The 27,542-nt window shown below is 36.8% G+C and overlaps 1 protein-coding gene across 5 annotated transcripts; it reads right to left on the bottom strand.

Moving 5' to 3' along the window:
- krz (beta-arrestin protein kurtz) lies at positions 1-27,542 on the bottom strand. Of its 5 annotated transcripts, XM_022853782.2 has the most exons (4): positions 26,116-27,542; positions 18,082-18,264; positions 11,794-11,874; positions 10,732-11,009 (listed from the first exon to the last, which is right to left on the bottom strand). In XM_022853782.2, the coding sequence occupies exons 1-3, from the start codon at positions 27,118-27,120 to the stop codon at positions 11,800-11,802; spliced, it is 1,263 nt and encodes a 420-aa protein (XP_022709517.1). In that variant the 5' UTR covers positions 27,121-27,542; the 3' UTR covers positions 10,732-11,009; positions 11,794-11,799. The 5 variants fall into 5 exon arrangements, with proteins under 5 accessions (XP_022709516.1, XP_022709520.1, XP_022709517.1 ...); XM_022853781.2 differs by lacking the exons at positions 10,732-11,009; positions 11,794-11,874 and adding an exon at positions 1-6,860; XM_022853784.2 differs by lacking the exon at positions 11,794-11,874.

Below are 27,542 nucleotides of genomic sequence, written 5' to 3'. Positions count from 1 at the left end.
TTCTCGTAGGGAAACGTGTTTATTATCATCACATAATTAGTGTTTCATATCTCCGAGTACTTCCCGACATTTGTTTTAGTCATATTCATCAACGTCATCGTGAGGATAAAAATAATTGTTTTTGCTTTACCGTTTCTTTTGCTTCTTCTGTTTGCGTTTTGAGTGAAGACTGGTGTATTTTACCCACACTCACAGGAAATCCGTTTTTATATATTTAACACGATAGATACACAGGACTATAGAGCTTGTTCATTGTACGGGTCGTTCATCGTGTCCTCTGATCACGTTCTTCTTTGACAACATAAATGTTGTGGACCGGTGCACATTTATGCACAAACATCTAATGTTTTTCATTTATTTAGTAAGCCCTCGTCTATCGAATTATTATTTCAGTTTCCACTGGGGAATATCTGATAAATGTAGTAAATCTTGTAAAGTTACAATTGTCCTATTTTGGGATGTTCTTCAATACTTCTACCACTTATGCTAGCCTATGGTACACTAAGAAAAGTTTAACGAGGTTATGTTGTTAATACAATTTTTTTACGTAACACCTTCACTTCATTGTCTCGTAAATCAATAATTAGGTAGCAACGTGTATCAAAAGGAAAAAGGGACCGAAAATTTTGTTTCAGAAAAGACCAAATGTTCGTTAAAACTCTGGAAACTAAACTCGTTCTTCTAACCTGTTTTATTTTAAAATGCGCAGTACTCTTTAAATAGACATTTGAAAAATGTAAACGCAAAATATTGTACCACAGGCTGTCTTCGAAAATTTCGGTTACTGTCCGAGTTGCGCAACTTGCTGATAGTTCCTAATATGTTTACCTGTTCATTGATTTGAAGAGGTTTTGTTGATTAAGCCTGAACCAATTATTGCGACTGTCGCTCACGTGAAGTTATCGTGTGGTAATGGGTAGAGTTAAAATTTAAAAAGCAGACCAGGGCAACAAAATTATAAAACAAACAGTTCACCTTCAAGGTTGATCTTTATTGTCTTAAGCTGCACTTCGTTTAGATACTGATTTCACTTTTCATAATTTTATATAGTATAATCAATATTGTATTTACACAAAAGTCTTTTATAAAACCTAGTTGAATATGAGTTAAAAGTGATTCGTAAGCTACAGTGTGTATACCCATGCATTTATCAATACGACAATATAAATGGTCTTTTCAGCATAAAGAGGACAATATAAATCAATAGGACGTTTCTTCTAATGACACAAAGTTCCACCTAAATTCTTCCAATTGTATGCATGGCTCTGTTTGTACAAAAATAGCACTGGCTGAGAGCTAGTGTTATAATCGAATGATTAGACGCTATTTTTATCGTTTTTGTAATCAAATGAAATTATCAGCTTATATATGATATAAGCAAATAATTACAATCCGAATTATTCAGCTATCTTTGAGCAAACCTGATCTAACTCTTGCCTTTCGGTCTGTGTGTGCAGTGTGTAATAATTCTAATCATTTTTCACCATTATCAGCATCGTCGACTGTTATTGTAACTGGCGCTGCAGCCCTTTAGCAGCATACTAACTTCTATCTATTGATCGAGGGACGGAAATGGCCAAAAACGTCAAACGCTTACAACCGAATGGGCTCACGATATGATCAGTTTATTTCGTTTATCGTAAGTTGCCCGATCACAAAGAGGGCATCTCTGTAGGGCTTTGACCAGTCAAAATACATTCGTTCAAAGACATAAATCGCTTATAATATTTACGGCGACACGGTCAGCTTTTGTTTTAATAGTGAGAGGTTGATCCAACAAATAAATATAACGGGACCCCGCAGAATGTAGCCTACATCTTTGGTCGCTAACATTCGTACGCTGACTGACTATAAAACTTAGAACACAGATCTGAATGAGCGCGATATAGAGTTATTACTAATTATGTTACATCAAAGTAGATACTACATTCATCTCTGGATTCCTTATATCTGTTCAAAGATGTCATTTCCAGCCATGAATGTAAACGTAGGTGCATCTGGTTCTGTCGATATTGAAACTGCTTGTAACATTTTTTGAATATCCTTTGTTATCAACTATATTTTAATCAACAAAAATACAAATACTTTTACGAAATGTTACCACAGTGTTTAAACTCGTCTCGAGTACAATTATAAATCAGTATATATATCAAATATTCTAAAATCGGAATGTTTTGATTCTCAAGTGCACTTCTGCGTTACTTGTCACTGACATAAAAGGAACATCTCTTTAAAATATCAGACGTTGACAATAACAAGGTTCGCAACAAATATTTACGAGATATCTCTAGGAAGCTCTTCATTTACTAATTATTAGGGATTATTGCTCGGATGTAGTTCCTAACTTTTTAGGAGGTTCAACTAACCTTCACGTTTTGTACACATTTGAATACTGACTTACCTAGAAAAAGAGAGAAATTGAGGCAATTCACTCCTCCTAGGTTGCGAGAAGAAATTTAACTAAGACCTCACCTAGAGCTCTGAAATTTACGAATATATATATATGAACTATGTTTTGCTTAGTGCGACACTCTTAATCGATGCTCAGTGCTTTGCCAGGGTAAATATGCTTACTCTTTGGTGGAGGACACTTATTTTATCATGTCGTGTTACATTTCATTGTTGATGTTAGGAACTATTGATTACGTATGCTCTGCCTTATCTGTTGATTCGAAGTGATGAACGCGTTCGTTGTTGTTGTTGTTCTCTTATTATTTTCATTCACGTCAAATCACAACGGTTATCAATAGTTCGCTATGAAAATGCTACTGCTATATTTAGCAGTTTAAGATAGAAAAACAGTTCGCAATCACATATCGAGCTATAGCTTAATAATAATGAGCGAAGAATTCTAGATATGTTACTCTAGATTCTAACAAGCTTAATGTACTAATTCGAAGAAATTTCTTGCAACCAACACTGTCTATGCAATTGCAAGCATTCTTAATTAAGCAGTTTCAAATCTACAAACATTTATCTTTTGCTGTTTTGATTATAACGATTTATTTTCGTTGCGTACAGAATTAATTGTGATTTACTTTTCAACGGCGTAGAATCTGTGAAGATGGATATGAAACCTGGTCCATCATTAGGTATACCGATTAATGCTTGATGACTTGTATGCGAGCCTGAGAAAATTTGTACAAATTTTAGTCTATAATTAGCGAAGTGTGAGCAAGAGAAAAGCAAAGGTTGGTGCATTATTAAAGATATTCATAGTAAAAGGTACTTCAAGTAATTACGCTTCGTTAGAGGCAGATAAAAATGACTTCAGGCGGCGCAATCTTAGCGGCCGAATAGTTTGTTATCCCGGAGGATTGATTGTTCGTCAACTTCGATGTATAACGTCCATGAAAATGAATTGAATTCACCCAAAGACACCTTTTTTGTGGGGCAATAAGGGAAGACTACGTATTGAATAGAAGAGTTAGTGTTAAAAGTTAGACTTTTCTGCTTAACTGCAAACCGGATAACTCTGAGGTTTGCCAAATTGGGGCGGAAAGAGTTCCATCGTGCTGCAATACTGTAGTAAGATCACACCAAATGGTTCAAAAGTTACTCAAAAAAATACGAAACTACAAGTATTTTCATTTTGCAGTATCAGTGCTCAAAGAAGCTTTCACCGTCGTGATGTAATTTTTATTCTACAAATGCGTTTTTTTTTTAATTACACATCGACACAAAAATGCGAGCTGATTGTGCTTCAAAGTACATTTAGAGAGTGACTAACCGTTCTTATCACCGAGCCATTTGATAGCGGCTGTTACTTTGAGCATGCGTCAAGATTCCAAATGCGACGGCATGTTTATGTACAGAACATGTTAAATGTAGGAACATTACAAGTATGGTTTTGTAAAATCTACTAAACAAAAGTGAGGTTAAAAATGGGCTTTTTCGAAAATTCGTAAAAATGTCGTATTCCGCAGTGCACATGAGACGACAACGGGTCAGCAGATAAACCGATTTGGCAACACCTATGAGAATATAGACAGGGTACTGTTTTATAAGCACAAGGACAAGATTTTGTTTTTAAGCAGCTGTATTCTCAATGAGGTTACTGTGATGTATAATAAAGTTTTATCGATGTTGACTTTTGAAGTAATTACGGCTAAATAAGGCCCTGATATATCTGTTTCACTACTGCTGTGCTCTCGAATCGCGCTGACATTCCGCTCCCATCTGAGTCTTAGAGTAGAAAACCCGCGCGCCGAGAAGTTTCAGCTAGAAATCGTCTGCTACGTGTCTCGTATGCCTTAGCCGAGGCCTACGTCAATTTAGTTTATTATTGAATTCTAAAAATAAGAATAAGGTTGATTTTTTTAATACTTAATTAACTTACTGTTTAATTCAGCGTAGCTTTATATTTGCATTATAACCCAAAGTAATCTGTACATTGTATATGACATTGTTATGATGTAGATGATTAAAAGGAACAGCGGTAGATTATTCAGCATACAGCGCTGCCAGTAAAACTATTTGAAAGCAAAAACAAGATAACACAAAAAAAGGGCAATGTATCGGAAGAGCTTGTTCACTAACTTATAGCAGATGCAAGGAAGCCAAGCAAGGAATGCAAGAACAGAGCTTCATTTTTGTAACCCACTCATATATATATACATAGAGAAAGAGAGAGAGAAAAGAGAAAGAATGCGTCATATGTGGGTAAGTATCAGTTGTAACAAATAGAATTCGTAAACAATATATGAGTGGTCTTTAGCGACGTAATTCAAGTAGACATTTTTTTATTTACATGTTCCTTTATATCAGGCTTCCCGTGGCATCACTTGAGTCAATTTCACGAAGTCAATGTCTTTTGTTCTAATTTAAATACTATAGATGCCGTTGATTTTTGTTAGTCCATACCACAATAATACCTGAGCGCTGGTTCACACAACGTGCTTTCTTATCTTTTTCTTTTTGGAACTTTATGGAATTATTTATGATCAAAAGATCGCAGATTATAGTTTTGTAAACGGTAAAAACTGAAAGCAGAGCAAAGAGCCCAGCCGAGTTATCTGCTCATAAACAAATGTATGCACATGTACACTTCAATCTACACACACACACATTCACACACATTATATTACCGGATGCATGTTATTATTTTTGTTATAAATACATTAGCCAACGCTAGGAAGCAAGTGGGCCAATCCAGATCATTTCAACATGGTCTAATGCCAACCAAGAGCGACAACGACCACGTGACGACCTGTTACTCCATCTACACAGCTAATATCTTCTATTTAATGTCAACCGTAATCTCGTTCCTTTGATTTCTGTGTTGTCTTTGTTTAACCCGTACGCTAATAGTCATAATGTCGGATGTTGGGCACAGTGCAAAACACGAGCCATTTGATCGTAGTTTACTAAATTATGTTATTCTCCACTTAATTTAAGCATTACTTCCCTGATATATATATATATATATATATATAATTTCAAAATTTACAGAATAATACGGGTCATTATTATTATTATTATAAGATTTGTAAGACAAAAGCTTTTCAACTAATACTTCATTGCAGTGTCATTCCATTTCCATTCGACTTTCTTTTCTTCTAACACAAATATGATTATTACAGCATAATACGTTCGTATTGAATATCTGCACGAATAATGTGCACTTCATTTCCGAATATTACATAAATGAACATTAGTTAGCTTTTTTTTTAGCTATCTACATATGTATTCATCGTCGAATCAGCGTTCACCTTTCGCTGATTTCGTTGCCCACCTTTTATTAGTCTGATGACAAACACGATGACTGGCAACGACGATTATGTAACACTTGGTTCCTGGCCCTCTTCTTGATCATGACCTCATTTTCTACCTAGTTTATTTGTTTACAGGTAGGTCAGATCTGTTGGTGTTGTGCACGTTAAAGCGTGCATATCCTGATTTTGTTCATTTGAACATGGTTGGTAAGAATGCACTTAAATCGTGTATATTTCATATAGAGTTTGATTGATCCATTTGTATATATATATACATGCAGCGCAAAACACGTATGTATTTATATAATTATAGGTAGGCAACATCATGCATTCAGTCTTCCTGCTTCTGTCCCTCTTGTTGAAGCGGCGTTATGTTAAAATCATAAAATTCTAGTGTCGGATAAAACTTGCACCATCCAGCTCACTCGACATCGTTAAAATAATTACCATATTTCCTATTATAATTATTCGGTGCGTTTGCATGTGAAGAAATTATTTAAAAGTTTTGTAAGGTCTCACATTTACAAAAAAAAATAACTCATTGGAAACGTACGTCGACATTATGTATATTTATGTGCGCGTGCGTGTGTGTGTGTGTGTCTACACCTTGTCAACGGCTAAACAGTGTCAGGTGTGATTATGGATATCTACGGCTTGCTAATTGGAGTCTACCTAACAACTTTACTCTCACCGACACAACGTTTTCCGTGAACCGTGAACTCTAACAAAAGTCAGGCCAGTTTCACACGCATCGCTTAGGGGTAGATAGTTTACAGGGAGCGTAGCGTGTAACGTTGGCACTTGCGTGCATCCACATTTAACATTGATCGGTTTAAGTGAAGATGTCTTTCCTTGAGAAGCACGAAGAGTACCACAAATGAAGAGGCTATTAAGTGATAATACCGACGAAAGGTGAAGTGAAATCTCGACAGTACATTGAACCGTTTTTGAATTTCTCGAGAGAAAGAGAAGTTTTGGAGTCACATAGCTTCACCAAATTTCCCGAGGGTTGTGCAGTTAGCTGTCTGCCTATATGGGCGTATCGTTCTGGCCAGGTTCCGCTCCTCTCAACCGAAGCCGTGCGAAGTCCTCAAAAATTAGATCATCCTCCGGGTCTTCTAATTGAATAAGGTCATCTACCGGGATCTGTAAAACAAGATGAAGCATAAAAACATTATTAGGCAACTATGACGATGACGAGTTCGAGGCACTCGCGCTTAAGAGGATCTGTTAGATGATAATTCTTTATGAGAATGTAATACTATGGTCGGAAGAGAAGTTTGAATCGCTGAGTACCATTAGGCTGACTAGCTAGAGGTCACATCGGCAAGGCCAGACAACGCTACTTCTAAATAGTTTTTTAGCTCTAAATATTTGATTAGTCTGAATAACTAATCTTCATGCTACTAAGAATTACTTAAAGAAAAAAATAGTGGACTAGCTTCGTTTTCAACCCTAGATACTGATACGTATTTCACTTAAAAATTTTAACAAAGCTATTTAAAATTCAGGCGTCTGCCCGAACTTCTATTTTCGAATATCTTTAATATTCAAATACACTATATATTTTGAGAGTAAGAACGGATAAACGGCAACTTTTGTCATGTGTTAAAATATAGTTTACTTATTATGTAGTGTATGCTCTAAAGACATATACCGTATCGTACATATTTTGTATACCAAAGAGTCGTGCGCCGAATCATAGCAGCCACACAGTAAATTATCAGCAACCAAACGGATCCAACGCAGATAGAGAAAAGACTGAAGCAAGTGTTAAAGATACGCTTCCTCAATAAATACGTATTTTCGGTCAGATTTTAGGATATGTTGCTAATTTTAGAATGCGACATACAATGCTCGGAGTTGATACCAAGTAATCTGTTGCTAAGGGGTTTGACATAACCGTTTGACTTGATTTAGATCATTGGGGTGCCACACACATACACGCGTGCACAAAAATGTGGTTGGCTTCTTTCGGTTACTATCAGCGGTAATTAGCTTCTTGGTGAATTGCTAGCTTAGTTAGTGTAAGAACCGACGACCCCGAAAAACGTTCGACTTTTGGATATACGCCACAGCTGTACCTATAAAGGTTCACAGTGACTGTCTGTCGCCCATGAGACAAATATGTAGAATAACGAGAATGTGACGCATCTTTTGCGCTGATATTCGCTGATATTCTTTTCTGCTATTTCAATTATAGTTCGTGATTATTTCTTTAGTGGATGACTTCGTGTATGCCGCCTTGCTTATATTCTGTGCACTTGTTTTTAATACACATAAAATTGTTGCGTTATTACATTATTATTACCCACATAATACTTGCCATATGCGACATTAACACGGCCGTTCATAGCTTTCTGGTTCTAGCCAAATAATAACAATATCTTAAAACAGTATAATTGAATAGCATGCTTTTTCTCTTTGAGAGCGTAAACGAAAGAAGTGCACACCATTGCTAACACGTAATACAGCGGATCACAAGTGATTGGTCTCATTCATAGTCAACTAATCAATATGATCTTGATCGCATCTTGTAGAAATGTCTATCAGGGACGTATTGCAATAAAGCGACAACCGACAGCAACTAGTCGGGTGTACATCAGAATCAAATGGCGTTCCGAACAAGTATACTTGATTAAAGTAATAAAACAAGTGCATTTTGCTGCTAAAAGGAAGAAGATAAGTAATCTGGCGGCCCGAAGAAAGGAAACATACGTACGTGGGTGCATCTATATTATATCGAACAACAACCACAAATTCCTGGTTTATATTGTCATCAGTAGAAAGGAAATGTCACTTAGTATTGCTTTATCGCCTAATGCCCGTTGTTATCCTTATTATGATGACCCAGTCATTCGTCGTTCTAGGCTTCTCTGTTACTATTATTAGCTCATTACCTATTAGGGCGTCCACCCCGTTGCACATCGCTTCATCTAACGTCTTCTCACGCGACGTGTGGACTGATTGCTAGATAATTCATAGGTACGCCTTAGAAGCACGACAGCGAGTGATATAAACACCAGGCAATGACAATAACAGATGATCACACGGACAGACTCTTCCAATAGAACTTGCTGTCTATGGACAGCAATGTCGAACACAAACGTAAGAACTCATGCTTTGAAAACCGGATATCGTTGGTATTAAAAAATATGGTACACCTGTAATACAGGTAAACGATTTGGAGATAAAAACAGAGCAAACGTCCCTCAAAATACCCCCAACAGGGTCTCAAATAGGCATTGTAGGAAATTGAAATGATCGAATTATTGTATTCTACAGGTCATTCTTTTTGTACTGTTGTATACAATATCCATTGTTTGCCTGGTTTATTTTAATAGACTATACGGTAGATTACTTTTTTCCGTTTTCTCAGAAGGTACATGAGTGTATTACCAAGGGTTAGGTTTTCTCGTGGGTTGAGAGGTGAACGGATAAATAGAACGACAGTGAAAAAATACTGTCGTTCCATTTATAGCACTCGTTTTTGCTGATCCGGTACAGGGTAAAGTGGACTTAGCAAGTTGTTTTCGTCGATCCAACGATGAATTAGTGACGTGGAACTGCCACGCATGACAATGATAATAGTGCACAGTACACTAAGGTAGCACATATAAAACAAAGTCCAGCTTTCTGCTGTAAAGTATAGCCAAATAAGGTCTTCATCTCGACGTGGACACAGTGACGTTGGCGTCTTACATTTAACTAAATACTGCAAAACACTACGCATATACCAGACAGTGCGGACGCTAGTCTTTTTTTATCCTTAAAGAGCACTAGAGCGTGACGAGATTTGTACAACAATGTATATAACAATAAAAAGTTATTACAGTCATATAGTATACTATTGATGCAATAATAGTAAATACAACTATTGTAAAATTATTTATACAATATTGCTAGCTATCGGAGTAGACGGTAATCCGCATGCATGTATAAGGCCTGGGCAATACAACGAATGCGGAAAAATCTCTCTCTTGAATTTTTGCAGGCCCTGGGCCTAGACGTATCTCCGGGAGCTGCTTATACCTTTCGGTTCTAACCGACGTAGAGACACCGCTTTTCGTAACTCATAACAACCCTATGCAGATCTCTATTATGATGGATGCACGTTTTACACTACCAGATGAGATATTTGAGGTTAATGAGAAAACGCTGTTTTTTGTACACTTCACCCAGTTCACGGCCTTTTCCTCCTCCTTCTAATTCGTAGCAAAGTTACATACAGTTAAAACGCCTAACGATCTTCTAGTATCCGCAGTTTAGCCCCAGTCAACAAGTTGCTTGTTATCCGAAACGTTCATCAACTCTGGATAATGTGCGCATTTTAAATCTAAGATTCATTCTTTAAACTTCTCGTGATTCTGTACTGTTTTGTCAGCTTTTGATCTCGCCAAAAAGTAAACTAGAAAAGATGTCGAAAATGCACTTTTTTTTTTTACCTGGAACTTCTCTCTTTAGAGCCTTGACCCGATGTAAAACAATGACCGAATAATAACGGTTTTCTGCAAGAGTGGGAGATTATATTTTATACAAAAGATTAAAGATTAAAAATTAAAATTAAAAAATAAAATTAAAAGATACTCCTAATTGAGTAGAAAGAAACGAACAGTGGAAAGGTAAAAAAGTAACGGAACATTAGCGATAAATATGTATTACTTTCATTTTAACCTAATAAATAAAGATAGAGAATAATGCCGTACGTTAACCTGTGATAACAAACTGAAAAATCCACAACTGAAAAATGAACAGTTTTGTTTCATTCCTTTTAAGTCATGAATCTTGTACGTTTAGCCTCACTCATGCTCTTAGGACTCTTCCCTTTACAGTGTAGCGTTTAATGTAACCCATTTTTTTTATTAGTTAAAACCTTTGAGGTAATCTAGGTTCAAGAGAGGGCGTTGAAGTTGTGTTGGAAGTGGCCAGTCGCCGAAAAAGTACTAAACAAAAACCTGGAAACGTTTATTTTAGACTCGTGATACTCCATAGTCGGAAAGGTAAATAGAGGTAGCAATTTACTTCACCAATGCACTTCCTTGTAGGCATCTTTATTTTGCGGTTGTTGTCGTATTTTTTCTTGGCGAAGTGTTTAGATAATATCGCAGATATGGCAGTAAATATTAAAGATATTTACAGCAAAAGCTGTAGTCAGATTCGTATCCATACGTTGTGTTTAATGGGACAATTGGGCGAGTTCCACTGGAAGGAAGTTTTGGCTCCTCTCAAAGTCCTTGTGTATCTGTTGTGCCATCTTAAGTCGGACACACGTCACCTTTATTAAATAAATATGACCTGAAAGTTAAAGATTTAAGCTTTGTGTTAAGCTATATATCACATATGTAAAGTACATGGAGTTTGATGATTAAATACAGTTCATGAATAGCTCATGTTGCGTTCCGCCAGAAGTTCCACAAATGTTAATTACTATCTCTCATGACGATAAAAAAAAAGAGAAATATTTACTCAAGAAAGGGAAACTGCTTCTTGAGGAAGTGACTTCCGGAACTTAGAGTGGCTTTGGAATATGACGAAGTATGTACTGTGCGTTCATTCGAAGTTGTTTGATCTAACAGTTGTAAATAAGGCCATTTTTTTCTGCTGCTATCTTTTTCCGGGTCGCACGTACATCCTTGTCTCGTTTATGTTCTCCAAGGCATATAGATTTGCCGATATCGGAAATAAAAAAATGTATTCAGAATTGATACGATATTGGTAACATTACAATTATATAAATTAAATAAAATACATATATTTTTACTTAAATGTGGAGAGGTTCTAAAAAAATATTGGACACCAGCTCATCGAAGATAAGTATTCAAATCTGATGTCTGGCCGTCTATCTCCCTTTTCTAAACTCAGAAAGTCAGGCGTGAAACCTCACCAAAACAAATAAAGACAAACTGGAAAATCTTAGGTGTATTTTGAACTTCTCTCAAGTGGGCTGAAGTTGCGTTAACTCATCTCCAGGTTAAAATATTTTTATCATTTCCTTAGCTCGTACTGCTTTACATGCAGAGTTAATAAAAAATGAATTAGAGATAAATTAAAAAAAAACTAATTGTTAGTTGTGATTTACCTGTACTTAACGCCGCAACATCGCTACATTGCTGGCAGTAGCACTTAGTTGTATCATTACGATTATCAGGATTGCAAGTATCTGGATCAGCAGCAGGAGCAGCGGAAACCGGATCCAAATGAATAAAAAAAAAAAAAAAAAACAGCAAACCAAACGGGGCTCGAGAGAAAGGGTTAGAGTCAGAGAGCAAGGCCAAAAACTGCCGTTGTTAGCACTGGTAGCAGCTAGGTAATATTATATGTATTAATGGAACAGATTTATCTGTATAGATCAATAGCAACGACGCCTTAGCCACATTTTACCGTCGTCATCACGGGCATGAGCTGCAGACAGACAGACAAGCGCCTGCCATATGTCGATCTATTAATAATATGCACTAAACCTGAATAGAAAATAAAGCTACCAGAACTATTCTACTTTATGTGTATAACGTCAACGATAAATATTTGTGGCGGTTCGCAATAGTGATACGACTGGTAGCAGCAACACTAGGCGATTACTGTCACCTCGACCCATCATCGGCTGCAGTGGCAGATGACAATAACAACAGCAGGAGTTTCGACCGCCTGTGCACTAGCTCCTCACCAGTCAATCAGCTTTTATAAGTCACCGGAACGCAGAATGGCAGTGATAGTCATGCCACCAAAGTAACAATATTACAATTGCCATAAGACTTCCTAAAATCAACCTGGACAGTGCAATGTTTCGGGCAGATTATGCCCGCTGCCAAGACAATTCCATGTATTACTCATAGACGTATATGCTTCAACAAACTGATTTTTATTCATCGAAATCCAATTCAAAGAAATCCGACAATTTTTGTAATGGATGTATCTCCAGGTAGAATTGCCTGTTTCAGCGTTGATTACATCAGGAGGGCTATGGGAATGTTCGGTCATTCAGATTTGCAGAAAAGCAAAAATACTTCTTACTACAGTTAGCGTATTCTATCACACTCTAGATAAACGCAGTGTGTAGTTGTTACTTGACATTTGGTCCTAACCTTAGTAGTGCTCAATAGCTATCCTAGTATTTTTTTTGGCAAAATCAGTGCAGAAAAATATGTGAAATAAAATTAAATTATGTTTACTTTAACATTAATTATTATATATCCCGCAAGTTTGACTGCTAGAAAATGCGCTCGTTGCCACACCGCCTTGCACAGCAGTCGAATCAGTAAGCTCATAAACACGCATAGTCGCGTAAACGGATATTAAATATATACGTATAAAGCAGACAGCTATATTATAGAAACGCACGATCCTGTATTGCCATTGTTGCAAGTAGGTGGGAAACCGTTATGCTCCAGCTCTTCGGTTATTTAGCCCTATTCAACCTGGCCTTCCCTTCACTAAATATCGAGACCTCCTAGACATTAAACATCCAATATATATAGAGACAAAGCGCAACCTCGTTTTGCATTAACATGCCGGCTGATGTCATAGCGTCTCGATGTAATAAACGGGGTAGGCTGATTGAATAACAAAAAGACAGATAAAAAAGAAGCAGTACATGCGAACGAACAGCTTAGCACAGAGTCTATATCTCTCATTTGTACAGTCGACAACAAAATATAATGATATAGATGAACTGCAGCGATTAATCTAAGTAAACCTTGTCATTCTGTAACATTCAAAATAACAAAGCCAGCCACATACGGGATAAATATCCGAAATCGTTGTCTAACCGTTCCACAAACGTTTACAATCACTTGAAAGCTTCAAAGGTTTTAGGCGGTTCGTTATAAATTCAAATAGGTTCCATTTAGAATATTGTCCGTGTATTGGATCTAAAGTAAACGGTCGAGGTTGAATATTTAAAGTTTCAGTTCCAGTAGGGGATTAGATATTTTCAATAGCTATTAGTAACCTTGCTGCTCGAAAATAAATTTAAAAATTTGTTTTTCAGAAAAAAATGTGATTTAATTAATTAATGATCCATTGTATCTCATGACAACATAATTATAAAAAAAATATCGAGATTCGACTGGATTTTGATTTTTCGTCATTCTATAAAATATATCAGTTACGTTTATGAATACACAAAACTATCAAATAGAAAATTCATTGCTCTCAACCAAGCTTGTGACTTTCCACTAAAAGTCTTGGCGACAAAATAACAAACATAACAACATTAATTTATATATATTTGCGACATTATAGTTCCATTTAGATAGATTTGAATAATTTTGAGTTGAGTGACGACCTTTATTCAGAAGCGCTACGTTAGTCCTACGATAAATTTTGGGCAGATTCACTTAATGTTATCATAGCTCTCGTTGTGGCATGTAAATGTTCCATTGGTCCTTGCGTGATCAAAGACTCGCGGCACTCGCGACGTTGAAATTAAATTCAAAATATAGAGGAAGTGTAACAGTTGTCGCAGATTAAGATAATTAAATTTTCAATAACTTTGATACTTGCTAATCTCTTTTTTAAAAAGTTTTTTTTTAAATTTAAAAAATACCTATTTTTAACCATGTTTGTTTGAGGTGCAACGATTGTGCTAAAAAAGTTGTAATAACTTTACCCCGTATCGTTTTTTTTTCTACTGTTTAATTTTTTGATGTTGCAGCCAGCCTAACGTACGTTACAAATCGAGCAATTACGTTACAATTATTTTGACTCTTCATACCCGTTTGTTCTACCGAACAGTGAATTTTACTCGCACATTTAGAGTTGAACTTTGGTAGTGTAAGCTGCGCTAGCCTGCAGCTTTACCTGACCCACATTCCTCACCCTTCTATAATTAATCCCGTTTTCTGGCTTCGAGAACTACTACCGCACGAAAAATACATTTCATTCAACTAAGGAAAATGAGGCACGAATGTCCATATGGTTACTGTTTCATCAATCATCTTACGAATTAACCAAATTAGCATTTTACCCTGCTACAGAATAAAAAAAACCTCTCTCAGAAAACATTGCCCACTCACAAAAACGAATTCTGGTGGTATATATTTCACCGATTTCCAATAGTTTCGACAAAAATCACTGTTTTATAGGTGGATCGTAAAAATATGAAACGTCAAAAATTTCAATGTCGTTTGTTTGGTAGAGTTTGGAAAAAAAACAATTTTGCACTATTATAGGCCTTCGAAAGTCTCGACGGTTGTCGAGCAAAAGGGTCAAATTATTTAAACTAGCATTACTCTCTATGGAAGAAGCAAACTTCCTATTAACAAAAGTATTCAGCCAATCGGAGAAAATTTATCGTGTGCAAATATACTTTTCAAACAGATTCACAAATTAACCAAGCTGGCATCACAATCTTTTACAGGACAAAGAAATTATTCCTTATGAAAGTTAAAAAAACCTGAACTGAAGTGGTTCATATTTCGTTCACCCCCAATGATTTCGGCAAAGCCAAGTATCATGCTTATGAAAAAGAAAAAACAAGCTCGTAGAAAAAAGTACTCGCACAATCAAAGAATATAAAGCGAGTGGTTTATATTTTATTAGGTAAGAACCTTTTTAACAAAAGGATCGCAATTGAAATGCAAAAATGTGAAGGATCGAATATTTTCCTCAAATCTAATGTTCTCCTATTTTGTAGAGCTACCCACTAAAGCTCAGCCCAATCTATCCATATTAAGGGGTCAATTTGGATGGGGCAGACAGGCACACAAAGAAACGGATTTAGTTTAAGTAGCATATACAAGTTGGTTTGGCAAGCTTCGCCGCGCACCTTTGTCCTGTTGATTCAGTTAATGATCCATCAATTATTATAACTAACTTAAATTATTGTATATAATAACGTTTATTTTCTTGCCAACCATGTTACGTTTTTTTCTAATTTTATCACGCGGTTCTAATATGAACGAGTTTGGTCTGTGTTGCATATAGCCTAACATAAACTGTAGTTGGATGGTACACCTTTACAGTGACCTGGTTCGGATACTTATTGAAACCTCGTTACACGATTACCCCATTTGCATGATTGGTATCTGTGACGGTGTTACCGCTACCCTGTTAAAATATAGACGCTCTTATTTCTTAACTGTCCTGTCTTCACATTGTATTCAAGCCCTACTCTGCAATTTGATTCATGTTAGGCCCAACTGAATAAATTATCGATTAGAGACTGGCGCTTTGCAACTGTCGTGTCCTGCTCATAGTAACGCACAATATTGGACTTCGTTTTACGCTAGCATCTAATAGAACCATACAGCACAGTAAGTGTAAGGGGCGGCTCGTGCAGGAAGTCAATACAAGGGAAAAACGGTACCGATTCTAAAAAATCAGCCTAATCCGCCTTCGTTAAAAAGTAAATTCAGGTCAAGCAAACCCGCTACATTTTTTTGTATTTACTAAAGGGCTTCATAAATTTGATTATAATTAATTATTTAGTTATTCAGAAGTTATTTGTTCATTTTACTATTAGGCGAATTAATTATATGACACGGGCTAAAAATCACATGTTTCAATACTAATCTGTGAACCTTCGGGTACGCGTTTGAATTCGATATTTCCGCGTGCGCAAATGTAGCTTAGTTCTTCTGTTGAAAATTTTTTGCTTTATTAAGCCACAGGAAAATGTGCGCATGCAGCTATCTTCCTTTTTGTTTGCTAAAAAAAAGATAACGTTGCTCATTTCTTTTATATGAAACATTATTTTTAATAAATCTGGTCGACTTCCAGGTTGTTGGCATTTAGTAGGGTGACTCACAAATTTTGGCGTATTGTACATCGTTGTTACGAGCGGTGAAACATTTTTATACGTATGAACGTACATCGTAGCTTACTGTCGCAATTCGGTCATATACCTTCATCGTGTCATGGCATCACCGATTTTATGATGAATAGCACCTTGTAAAATTAATGAATAGTTGTAGGTTTCTGCAGGAAAACAGCACTCCCCAGAGATACTAATCTAAAGTATTTTAAATAAACAACTTTATTGTCTGAGGTTTTTCGTAAAGCCTTTGCTGGTGATGTCCTACTCATATACAGTTATTTCAATTCCTTAGGCAACTAATTGTCCCCTGCATACAACAGAAATTTTCCATCTCATTTTTGAGGAGATATGCTTTATGATAACGACAAAATTTACTCATTTTACTTATATCTGGCAAAGCATTTTTGTGTTTTTTCCTCGTTCTATGTCGTCCACGGTTTTTGGAAGTAGCGCGACGTCGATCATTTGCATTTTTTGCTGCCTCATTTGGCCTATAAGTTCTGTCTTTCTCGTTGTACTCTGCGCCAATCAATCGCTATTGATCTTTTATCGTTTTGCCGGCTCTCTTTGCTCTTTTCGCGCCTTTTTCGTTCTGAACCGCTGTTTTCAACTATGACAGTTTTCGCATAACTAATTAGTAGTCTATAATCCTCATTGACATAAAACCTAAGAGTTCCTTATAGAATTTAATTTAAATAGCTTTTCATGCTATACACGTTAAACACCAATGCCGCACGAGTTTTTTCACACTGATGATATATTAGTGCAAACAATGCTAGAGGACGTCCTGAAAACGCTACTGCAGCATTGCCTTTAAAGGTGAATAAGAAGAAATGCTGCTGTCAACACACCAATTTAATATTACGCTTTGTAGAAAAAACAAACTTTATCCTCTAGAAGAAAGAGTACTTGGCCAGTTGGCTCTATTCTCCGACCAAACATTTCCGGGATTAAACTCGCTTTAAAAAAACACCTTAGGGGTCGCTTTGGATCCGACAAATAAGCAGATAGACGGATATAGATTTTTTTCATAGTATTTAGCACATGTAATAGGTTAGAGGGGCTTGCAATATTCTATTCTGTTTGATACGCGTCAAACCGAACAACGACTACAGTTTGATTGCAGATCTACCGCATTTCAGGATATTCCTTTTCGGATTTGTCCACTGCAGTCCCTGTAGTAGATTAGCTTTCCACCCTATACGAAAAACAAAGTTTTTTTTCTATCGGCTATATATAGTATTTACATTATTTCTTCCGGGGTGGTGTTATAGCGGCCGTAATAAGTTCATCTCAATGTATTCACAGAAGAAGATTTGGATAGGGCAAATCCGTTACCCAAGAATTAATAGTTTATAGATATGTAGATAAATGAGTAGACTCTTGTTAAATAGATGAAGAACATAGCTAGATTAATGAGTATCAACTTAACGGCAGTTTATGCAACCAGTACAAACGAAAATAAGAAGCAAGGATTGCTTTTATTATTATTATATTGCATTATATTATTGTATAAATGTAACCGCCAATGTTAAATAAACCGAGATTTTTTTTAGATCCGCATACATTATTTCCAGCACAACTAAAGTGGATCCGAGACTCTGAACTCACCTCGCTGCCATCTCGACTTTTATTACTCGCATTCTTCGCATGTCCATCGGTCGTTGAATTTGCGTCATCCGCGTGAGCAGGAGACGACGGCTCTTCTTCCTCGGGTTTCGGATGCATCAGGACAAAAGGCAGCTCAGCCACAAGATCGCCTCCAAGAGGACCTAAACATAGTTTCACCTTTACCTATAAAGTGAAAGATGTCCATTAAGATAGTATGTTATTTTTGAATAGGGGCTGTCCGTAAGGGTTTATTTATATGTAAAAGTATAAGGCGCAGTAAGACTAGAACATATTATATACTGTCCCTACCATGGCGATTTACCAGCACTGTAACTTCGTACGCTCTTATCGTTCAACAAAGACCGAAGGTGGTACTAGAAATCGAAAAGAGTTTTTACCAATCATCTAAATTGCTATTGCCTAATAAGTTGACATAAAGGTATGTAGCGAGTCCACCAAGTTAGTTTAAAATGAGAACGTTTATGTGTCATCCCACGCCGATACGTTTACTTGTCTGGCCTCTAGATATGAGACATGGTGAAACTACGTATAGTCAAAATTCAAACTAATTAATTTTATTTTGAGCCGCCGAAGAAAAGTACATCAAACAGTACTTCTTGGTATCTAAAAAAACCGAAACAGGAAATTAACTAGTCTTCATCAAGTTTCTTTTGAAAAATAAAGTTAGTCGTGTGAAACTTAAAAACCAGCTATTGAGGCTAATTACTTATACTCAATTTATTCGATTCATCAGTAGTTACGTTGCCACTACACCCCCCCCCCCCCCCTGAAAATAAACGATCACTGGACCTTGCGGAGTGTAAAACAAGGTTACAGACACACTCGAGTCTGTTGTATAATCATCACAAATGGATGATACTACCAATACAACATTTCTGAAAATTCTAAATTTAATGACACGTTCTTAGAAAACATTTTGAGAAGATTGTATACATTTAGAAACAACGTATTTATACCGTAGTCCTATTTCCGGTTGAACTGCTGGAAAACCAAAATCGTACAGAATAAAATTAGAACACATAAGTTTACCGGTCTGTAGCTGAGGCAGCAGATTACAGATGAAGGAGAAAGGTGGAAAAAAAAGCCCTCTTGGAAGAGTAAAAAACGCATCACAAGTTACGGTAGACATATTCAGTGAAATTAGGATGCATATTGAAATCGATGATGATATAATTCATTTTCTATGGTCAAGTAACTAAAGAGTATAAAAGCAAAGATGGCAACATTGTACATTAATTTCCGAGAGAAATCTAACTAAGAAACTAAGAAATCTACGAAATTAGGCGCCCCTGTCTCTTACGTTGGAACTCTGTTTTTGTATTTTGCGGAGACCGACTAACAAAACCCAAACTATTGGCGTTTTTAGTAGATTTCCATATTTTTTTAACATGTATATGTTGTAGAGTCCATATATTGTAACGGATCAACTATTATAGTATGAACGTGTAAATAAATAGACAGCTACGGTTATATAGGAGCAGAGAGAGCGGCTGTAAAGGCAAGTCAGTTCGCTTCAGTATATATAGGCTTATAGCCGGACTGACCTAATGATTTTATCAAACGCTCGTTTTGCTGTCAGGTAATCCGATTCACGGCCTTCTAGAGATATAATTTTTTCACTCGTCCGTTACCTTACTTCGATTATACCATGACCCGCTTACATTTGCTCCCCACTTAATCGCTGAAATATTTTAATAGGCCAACCGTTGTTATTTAGTATTTAGTCTCATCAACCTGTTTCACCAACGTCGCGTTGCAGTTTTTTGATTAGTGCAATTTTATCTGCACTATCCTAGTGCGGTCATTTTACGACCCGGTAGCCGTGCTTGCTTACATTTAACCTTGGGGTTATCTGGTGTACTGACTTATTAGAATCCTTCAGCAACCAATTATCCAATAGTCCCAAAGCCCGTCCTCATATTGCAATAAACTGCTACTACATCCTGGGTGGCACGGCTCGGGAAGTGAATACATATCCCTTCGAGCGGGTTGCCAGGATAACCACGACTAAGCATGCTAACGAGTTGGTTCAAATCTCAAGTGTGGATAAAAATGATCACTAAATATTTACAAGAAAGAACAACGTAAGAAATAAACGGAGTTATATATATATATATATATATATATACATATATATAACGTTAATATCTACCCATATATTTTTGGGGAACCCCAAGCAAGTCCAGTGAAACCAACTACGTTTGGACTCTTAACAGGAAGAAATGTTTGAAATAGGTGATTCCTGTTGTTTATATAATGATAAATGGTAAGTTGGGAACATATTACATAGCCCTGATGTTCTGTTCTCTGAAACAACAACAACTAACCTCAACTTCAAAATGAAGAACCTCAATACCACTCAAAAAATATTTTGCTTCACTTGACCTAATTCAAAACCTTGCTCAGAGACATAGTGGTTAATGCCTTGCCATCACTCCCTTACCCGTAACACACAACTCCTATTGAAATGTGTTATCGATTCCAATTTTTTGCTGCATTTCTCATTGCAATTAATTTGAAAATTCGACATGAACACAGTTTTTGTTTGAACACAGTGTAACACACAAGTATCAGAAATGTCCACACGACTCTTATTCACACAATTTGTTTTTATCCGAAATCAAAGTTTGCGCTTATTTCGTCGACTCCACGAAAATCAAAAAACTTTTTAGGTAAAGGAGGGTTAATTTGCCTAAACGAATATTAGTATTTCCCTTTCCAAAAAATATTCAGCCAGCTGCGGGAATACATAAAACGTAAGCGTCCTCAGGATGAAAATCAGATCAAGCAATTAATCTACCTTATGCTAAAAAACACACTTACACATACACATAAAAGCTCTTGCGAAAAAAAATATAATGATTAAATAATAATAGAATACCTACGTTTCAAAAAGGTGCCGTTTTTTTGTTGTCACTGTTAAATTATAAATTCTTATCAGTATTCAACGAGCAAAATTCTCAGGCAACTCCCAATTATTTACTTCTATGGGTAACATATGCGCGTCGTTATCACATCCATTTGCAGGGAAATTGAGACGATGGTGTTTCCTGGTTGCATTTAGTACTGTAGCAGACTTGTGGGCAAGAGACCAGACTCGTGTAACTGTTTCGTTGTGGATAATAACTACAGACGAAGCTAGCTGGACGGAGTATAAATGACAGAACAGTAATAAATGACGTAGCTTGATTCTAGAGAAAACTTGCCTAGCAGTTGGCCTTTCAATGCTCAACCCCTTTACCCTTTTGTGCGCAGTAGGTAAATAGGGAGGTGATCATCCTATCGTGAACGTAAGCGTGCCTCATAACGGCCCAGTTACATTACTAAAGACTGGCTAAGATACAATTAAGCTCATCGTTACTCTCTAATAATATAAGCTTGTTCAGCATAGGATGCGGCATAATGGATTAGGATGCATTACATTTTGTCATAGTAGACTACAGTTATTTTATTTTCGATTGAAGTATTATAAGTTATACATTATTATATGTTTTCATTTAAGTGTTTGTTTATTTACTCTCCTGTGGTGAAAGTTTATGATGTGACTCTACAAAACACTTTAATAACATACGTTGTGCATATATGTACAGAAAATAGATGTATTAGTTAGGTATGTTCTGATAGACAAGCATGTGATGGAAGTAGAGATTATACTATTGAATTGAATTAACATTGATTTCTCCTACTGGGTGTAAATATCGCTAGACGGTCTATTCTCCGCTAAAATGACTACGCTAAAATAATAAAGAAATATTAGTGTTCATTTCATTGGTACACCATTTTATATATATTCTTCTTTTATAGCCTAATTGTTATGACAGTGTAAAGTGAGTCTCACGGTTTGTTATACCATTAAGAAGAAATAAGTACATATATTTTTGCAAAAGCATACATGGCTCTTGGGTAGCTCAATTCATTAGCAAATCGATTGGTTAATTATTGAATAGGTTAGCTCTACCTACGACTTACCTCTTATTTTAGACTCGAATACACGTATTGAAAGAAGAAGGCTTCGTATAATATTATATATGCTCAATGGTTCTTTCATGTTCGGGGTCATGTTGAGCTCAGAGGTATTTAATTTTTTCAGTTATCTTTACACGTGCTTTGAATGAACGTGAATAAAGTATAATTTGTATGCAAACTTTAATACGATAAATGAATGCTTGTCTTGTTTAATATATGATCCACACGCAGTAAAAATAGATACCTCATATGACTTTGGACAGAAGCTATTGTCATTTCACTACATTATCTTGGGTCATTTCGCTCTCTATATATGCTATCCCTCTATCATGCACGTAATAAAAATTCACCTTGCTTGAAGTAACAATGCCTAAACAGGAAGCCGAGGACAATCTCTGTAGGAATCAGTTTACGCACAATTTCATATTTAAATGGGACGTTCCCTGCCATGGGAGCGATACGACTGCTTCTTCAAAAGCAGCGCCATTGATTTTTTCTAGCTTTTAGAACGAACGTTTTTAGTTTACATAACGATCTTGTGAAGGTATAGTAGCAAGCGTATTTGCTGGCTAAGTGTAGGGATCCAGATTCAAATATGGGCTTATACGCATTTTTTTTTATGTTGAGAGCCAGTCGTTTCCGGCAATGTTTAATTACAAAACCAAATGTAGAGAACTAAGCATGTCGATATCATTAGGACTACAAACGGTTTTTATTGCCAGGTTATATTAAAACAAGAGGCTACCGACGTTTTTATTATATAGGTAGGTTCAAAGAGACTTTAGTGTACCAATTGGGTACGATAAGTGAAACCGTTTTTATCGTTAACCGATAATCATCTGTGATTACCGTAGGAATTAAAAACGCAAATATCGATCAGCAATTTAGGCTATTCGGCCGTACGGCAAAAGAATCGCTTCGAACCGAAATTATACGCTAAGCGTAATGGTAAAGATGAATTCCGTACTGCCATTACTATACATCAATGAGTACTCCCCGCCCAATGAGCGATGAATGTAAGCCTCAGTCGATCGTATTATCCCTATTGCTACGCCTATAGTTTTTTCTAAAAATAGGAACCGTATTATGGTATCGCGTTCGATTTGCTTCAAAGAAGAAGAGAAATTATTTATGTCATCAAAGCAAAGTGTGCTAAGTAAAAATTGTGTGATCGACAAAGGTATTCTTCTAACAAAAATGTTATATGCCAAGTGGAATCATATATTAATCGTTAAACCCTGTCTTTTTACAATAACAGCGAATACTGCTTATTATGACTCAATTACGCGAAACAACAACTAGCCGGAAGCCGGTCCAATCGACTCTCGAAATTCTCATAATAACCTTATAATATGATCTAACAAAAAATATTTTATTCATAAGAATCATGATGTTATATATATTAAAGCGATACAAATATCCTTTTTATATAGGCGCTTAGAACACATTCACTTCGAGAGTTAGTAATATAATGCAAATTGTCAATTTCGGACAGAAAATGAGCTTGTTAATCTTCGTGGGAAAGATCGCGTAACCATTGATTTTTGTACAGATATGACGAATTTTCCGTTTTGTTTAAGACAAAAACTGATTTTCGTCTAAGAATGAATGAACGTATACCCGTTGTCATAAATAGCCAGACCATGTTTTCTCCAATTTGAACGCACCACTCTGTATACACTTGGAGGTTTTAGATCTGCGATTCTTTGTGAGATATACAGTGACATCAAAAATAACATCTGCTCCACGTCAAATCGGCCAGATGAGACGATGTTAGCTCTTCGGGCACTACGGTACTACACTAAGATAGGTCATATATTAGAATCTTCACATGTGTTGTGCTAAAAATTATAGGCGCTGGGTTGCTCAACCCCCCTCCCCTTCCTCCGAACATATTGTGTGACCTTCCCAACGTTCGAGCTAAAATATTTTTTTATGCTTCCGTTGCCGGTATTGTCGGACCACTCTATGGCTAGAACGATTATATAAGATGTGATTAAATATAAAACCTACCATATGTTCAGCCACGACAAATACGTTTTTTTTTTTTGAATTAGTAAGGGTTGCTATAGTTAATCCTTGTCTTTCTCTGTGTAACTAATTTACAAATTCTATGGATCAGATTTTTCACATAAATGCATGACTCTGAGAGATACGGTTAGAAATTTCTCGAATCGCAATCTTCAGGACCGAGCATTCAACTTCGAAACAATCTCAAAATGATCTATCAAGTGCCTAAACGTACCCATATTTCAACTGCCTTCAAGTTCAAAATTTAAAAAAAAATCGACAGATTTCTGCTAAGAGATTACTCTCTCAATTTGAATAATAATAGGATTCATAATACATTAAAAAATAAACTTTGACGAATTGTCCTATCTTTTAGTGACACTATAAGTGTTTGTTTTTACGGAGTTAAATAGAATAGCAGATATATCCGCTAACATTAACTGATTATTTTCGAACAACAGAATAATTTCTGTTAATTTACTGTGAACGATACCAAAGCCAACCGAGTCATCCGCCGATACACAATCTAGGTAGTGTAGATGGAACACATTTAGTAGCAATTTAGCAAGACGTGTCAATAGCCGTTACCGCCGATACTTCTGTATAAATATATATTTCGAGTTTATTTTTGAGCAATACTCCGGGCAATGCCTGCACGAAAAAATAGTCTACCTAAATTGATATGTTCCAAAGTTCAGTAGCCAGATTCTATACCACTTTATTCAGGGACAGACGCTCACAAGAACCTTCAAAATGGCTTCCCTTCCATACTAATACTTATTTTACGGTCTTCAGTTTTATGTCGTAATGTACTAACTAAGTAACTCACTTTACTAACCTTTTAGTTTGTGGAAGTGCCCAAGGAAAAACTACGCACAGATCTGCATATATGGCGGACATACAAATTGTGAGAACGGTAAATGTTTTTTTACATTTGTAAGTCCCATCTGCGCATACAATGTCGGCATTACACATGATAAAGTCACATACCTCATCTGCATGCCTTATGTTTTTTAGTTATGCCCTTGGTTTAGTAAACTTGGTCCATAATTACCAAACCATGTAAAAAAAACCAAAAAATGTACACCACTGATTCATATTGTAGATTATTCTCTGATGTCCTAGACAGACGTTTGCTGTTTTAAAAAATAACATTTTTGAGATTAGGATACGCATATATAAGAGGTTGAAAGTGAAAGTAATCAAAATATCATAAAAGTGAAATCAGATGGCAATGCAGTTTTTATAACCTAAAGGTATTGCAGAATATTTTAAGAAGACAATCTATCATTTCCTAAAATAAATAAAGTATCATTTCCTAAATAAGAAATGTAATCAAAACGAAACTAAGGGCAACATTTTGTGTGCTCGTTTTTGCTCGAAAAAAATTATACTAGCGGTTTATTTTCAAAGAACCCAAAAAAGATTACTGAATGCAAATTGCTAACTCAATCTAAAGACCAACATCAACTATCACATTTAAACAGCTACAAAAAATTGCTCTTTGAAGTTCACAAGCTTGGTTCTAACAAAACTGATTGGTTTCAATAACAAACTTGTATTCAGGTTTAACTGGGAAAAACCTAAACGCAAGATTTAACTGTTTTTACTTCTCTACCCTTTCGAGTACTTCACGTATCCTCGCAGTTATAACTTCTTTTCCTACTAAATTTAGGGATACATGAGATCAGATGGGGCCCAGGTTCGAAACCAGGCGTACACAACCATAAGGTTCGTTTCAGGTTGCTTAAGGGTGCTTCGAGCTACTTGATAGCAACGACGCTCAACGAGACATTTCAGATGCCCTTAACTGGAAATGTTTCATTTGCCTGGTACCTTATCAAAGTATAACTATGCAGGTGCAGTTGTTCATGTCGGCCATTACATCTAAACGGGAAAGGATAGAAATTTGTAAAGTCCTAACGACTCGAACACGTATGTTATACCGCTTGTAACGGTCAATGACTATTGCAGGTGCCATGTGTGCCCAACATATTCTTTTAAAATACTGCGTTTAGGAATATTGTTAATTGTTACCTTGTACTGCACGATAATGCCGAGGTTTTCCCGCTGTTGAGGATCGGTGATAATTGTGCTTGAGGCAAGATTAGTATCTTCGTGTTTCAACTGTCCGTCTAATGCCAATCCACGTTTATCTTTATTGTGCGCCAGCAGGGGCTTAAGCATGAACACTTTTGAAAGGGTAAAGCCGGGCGCAATAGGGCAGCCCTCATCTGAGTCCACCTGCGCCACCGTGCACTTGTATTGTGCTGTTGAAAAGAGACAAATATCGGCTAATTGCCGAACTGACACTTTGACACGCTTCACACTACGGTTTGAGTTGTTGGCGATATGCACATTTACGGCGATTTCCTCTCCGTGGTGGTACAGCTCTTTATCAAGCGATGCCTCGAGATGTAATTTATTTGGTGACATTACGAACTCTTTTGACACTTCCACGGATGGTTGATCACCCTGTCGCGATGGCGCATACATCACCTTGCGAATAGCTAATCGAACGCAGTTGCGCTTGTGCGGTTTGTCATCCGGCGAATCGGCGACAAATCCTTTGAGTTCGTAGTCTACTCCGCATGGTTTACCCGTGTCGCCTTGCGCGGGCTGTAGACTCACACTGGCGGGACAGTGCGGAGGTAGTTCAAAGTAAAATGGGTGCGCATTTGGACCGAGCTTTTTAATGAGTTTCTCTTGAAGCCGTGTGAGCTTTCGTGCGGGTTCCTTGTCAGGCAATGGTGGGTAAATCTGTTCACAGGCTAAATAAAGATCCTTGCGAAATGTCAACCCTAGTACATCAAGGTCCTCCCGGCCGTATCTAAAAACTGCAAGCACATGTCCAAAAACTTTACGGTCTTTAATATATTCCGGATCGACAAGAATAACACCGTCAATCGGATCTACATGCGTAAAATGATCAACAAAGTCTCGCTTGCCAAGGTAAACTGTAAGTTTTCCATTGGGGCAGGTCTTCTTAAAGACTCGTGTGCCCTGACGGCTGGTTTTGCCTTCGCCGTTGTCAGGCTCCATTTCACCTAGGACATCCGTTTATAAAGTTTCTACCCGAGGCCCAATCGATTTTAAGCGAATTGTCGCTTTTGTTTTGACCCGCTCTGTTCTGTAACAACCGTCATGCAGCCACAATAACTATCACTATCACAGCTCGTCGTCTCACTGAGCCGTACCGTTTTTTTTTTTATATGCATCCCGAAATCACCAAAATTCGCATTCAATTTACCGCAAAACACAAAACTCGGTAATTCATTTAAAGTGCAGTTGCTTTACGACAAGCTGTATACGATGTGAGCCCTCATACACAGCTCAACCGATACAGCCACCGCTCCGAAAGTGGCAGGCATCACACACAGACACGCAGCGGAGATAAACAACATCAGAAGCGCCGCCACCATAAGCAACGGAAGCAATATCTACTCTCCTGTACCAACAAACTC

This window comes from Varroa jacobsoni, unplaced genomic scaffold (assembly GCF_002532875.2).
Source record: "Varroa jacobsoni isolate VJ856 unplaced genomic scaffold, vjacob_1.0 contig02075, whole genome shotgun sequence".
Classification (NCBI taxonomy): Eukaryota; Metazoa; Arthropoda; class Arachnida; order Mesostigmata; family Varroidae; genus Varroa; species Varroa jacobsoni.
This window is presented reverse-complemented; position numbering and strand designations above follow the sequence as displayed.

Coding starts and splice junctions, on each gene's coding strand:
- krz (XM_022853781.2), bottom strand. CDS start 27,120: ATGGAGCCTGACAACGGCGAAGGCAAAACCAGCCGTCAGGGCACACGA. Junction 18,265..26,115: donor GCATTATCGTGCAGTACAAG/GTAACAATTAAC, acceptor TTCACTTTATAG/GTAAAGGTGAAACTATGTTT. Junction 6,861..18,081: donor AAAGTCGAGATGGCAGCGAG/GTGAGTTCAGAG, acceptor CTTGTTTTACAG/ATCCCGGTAGATGACCTTAT.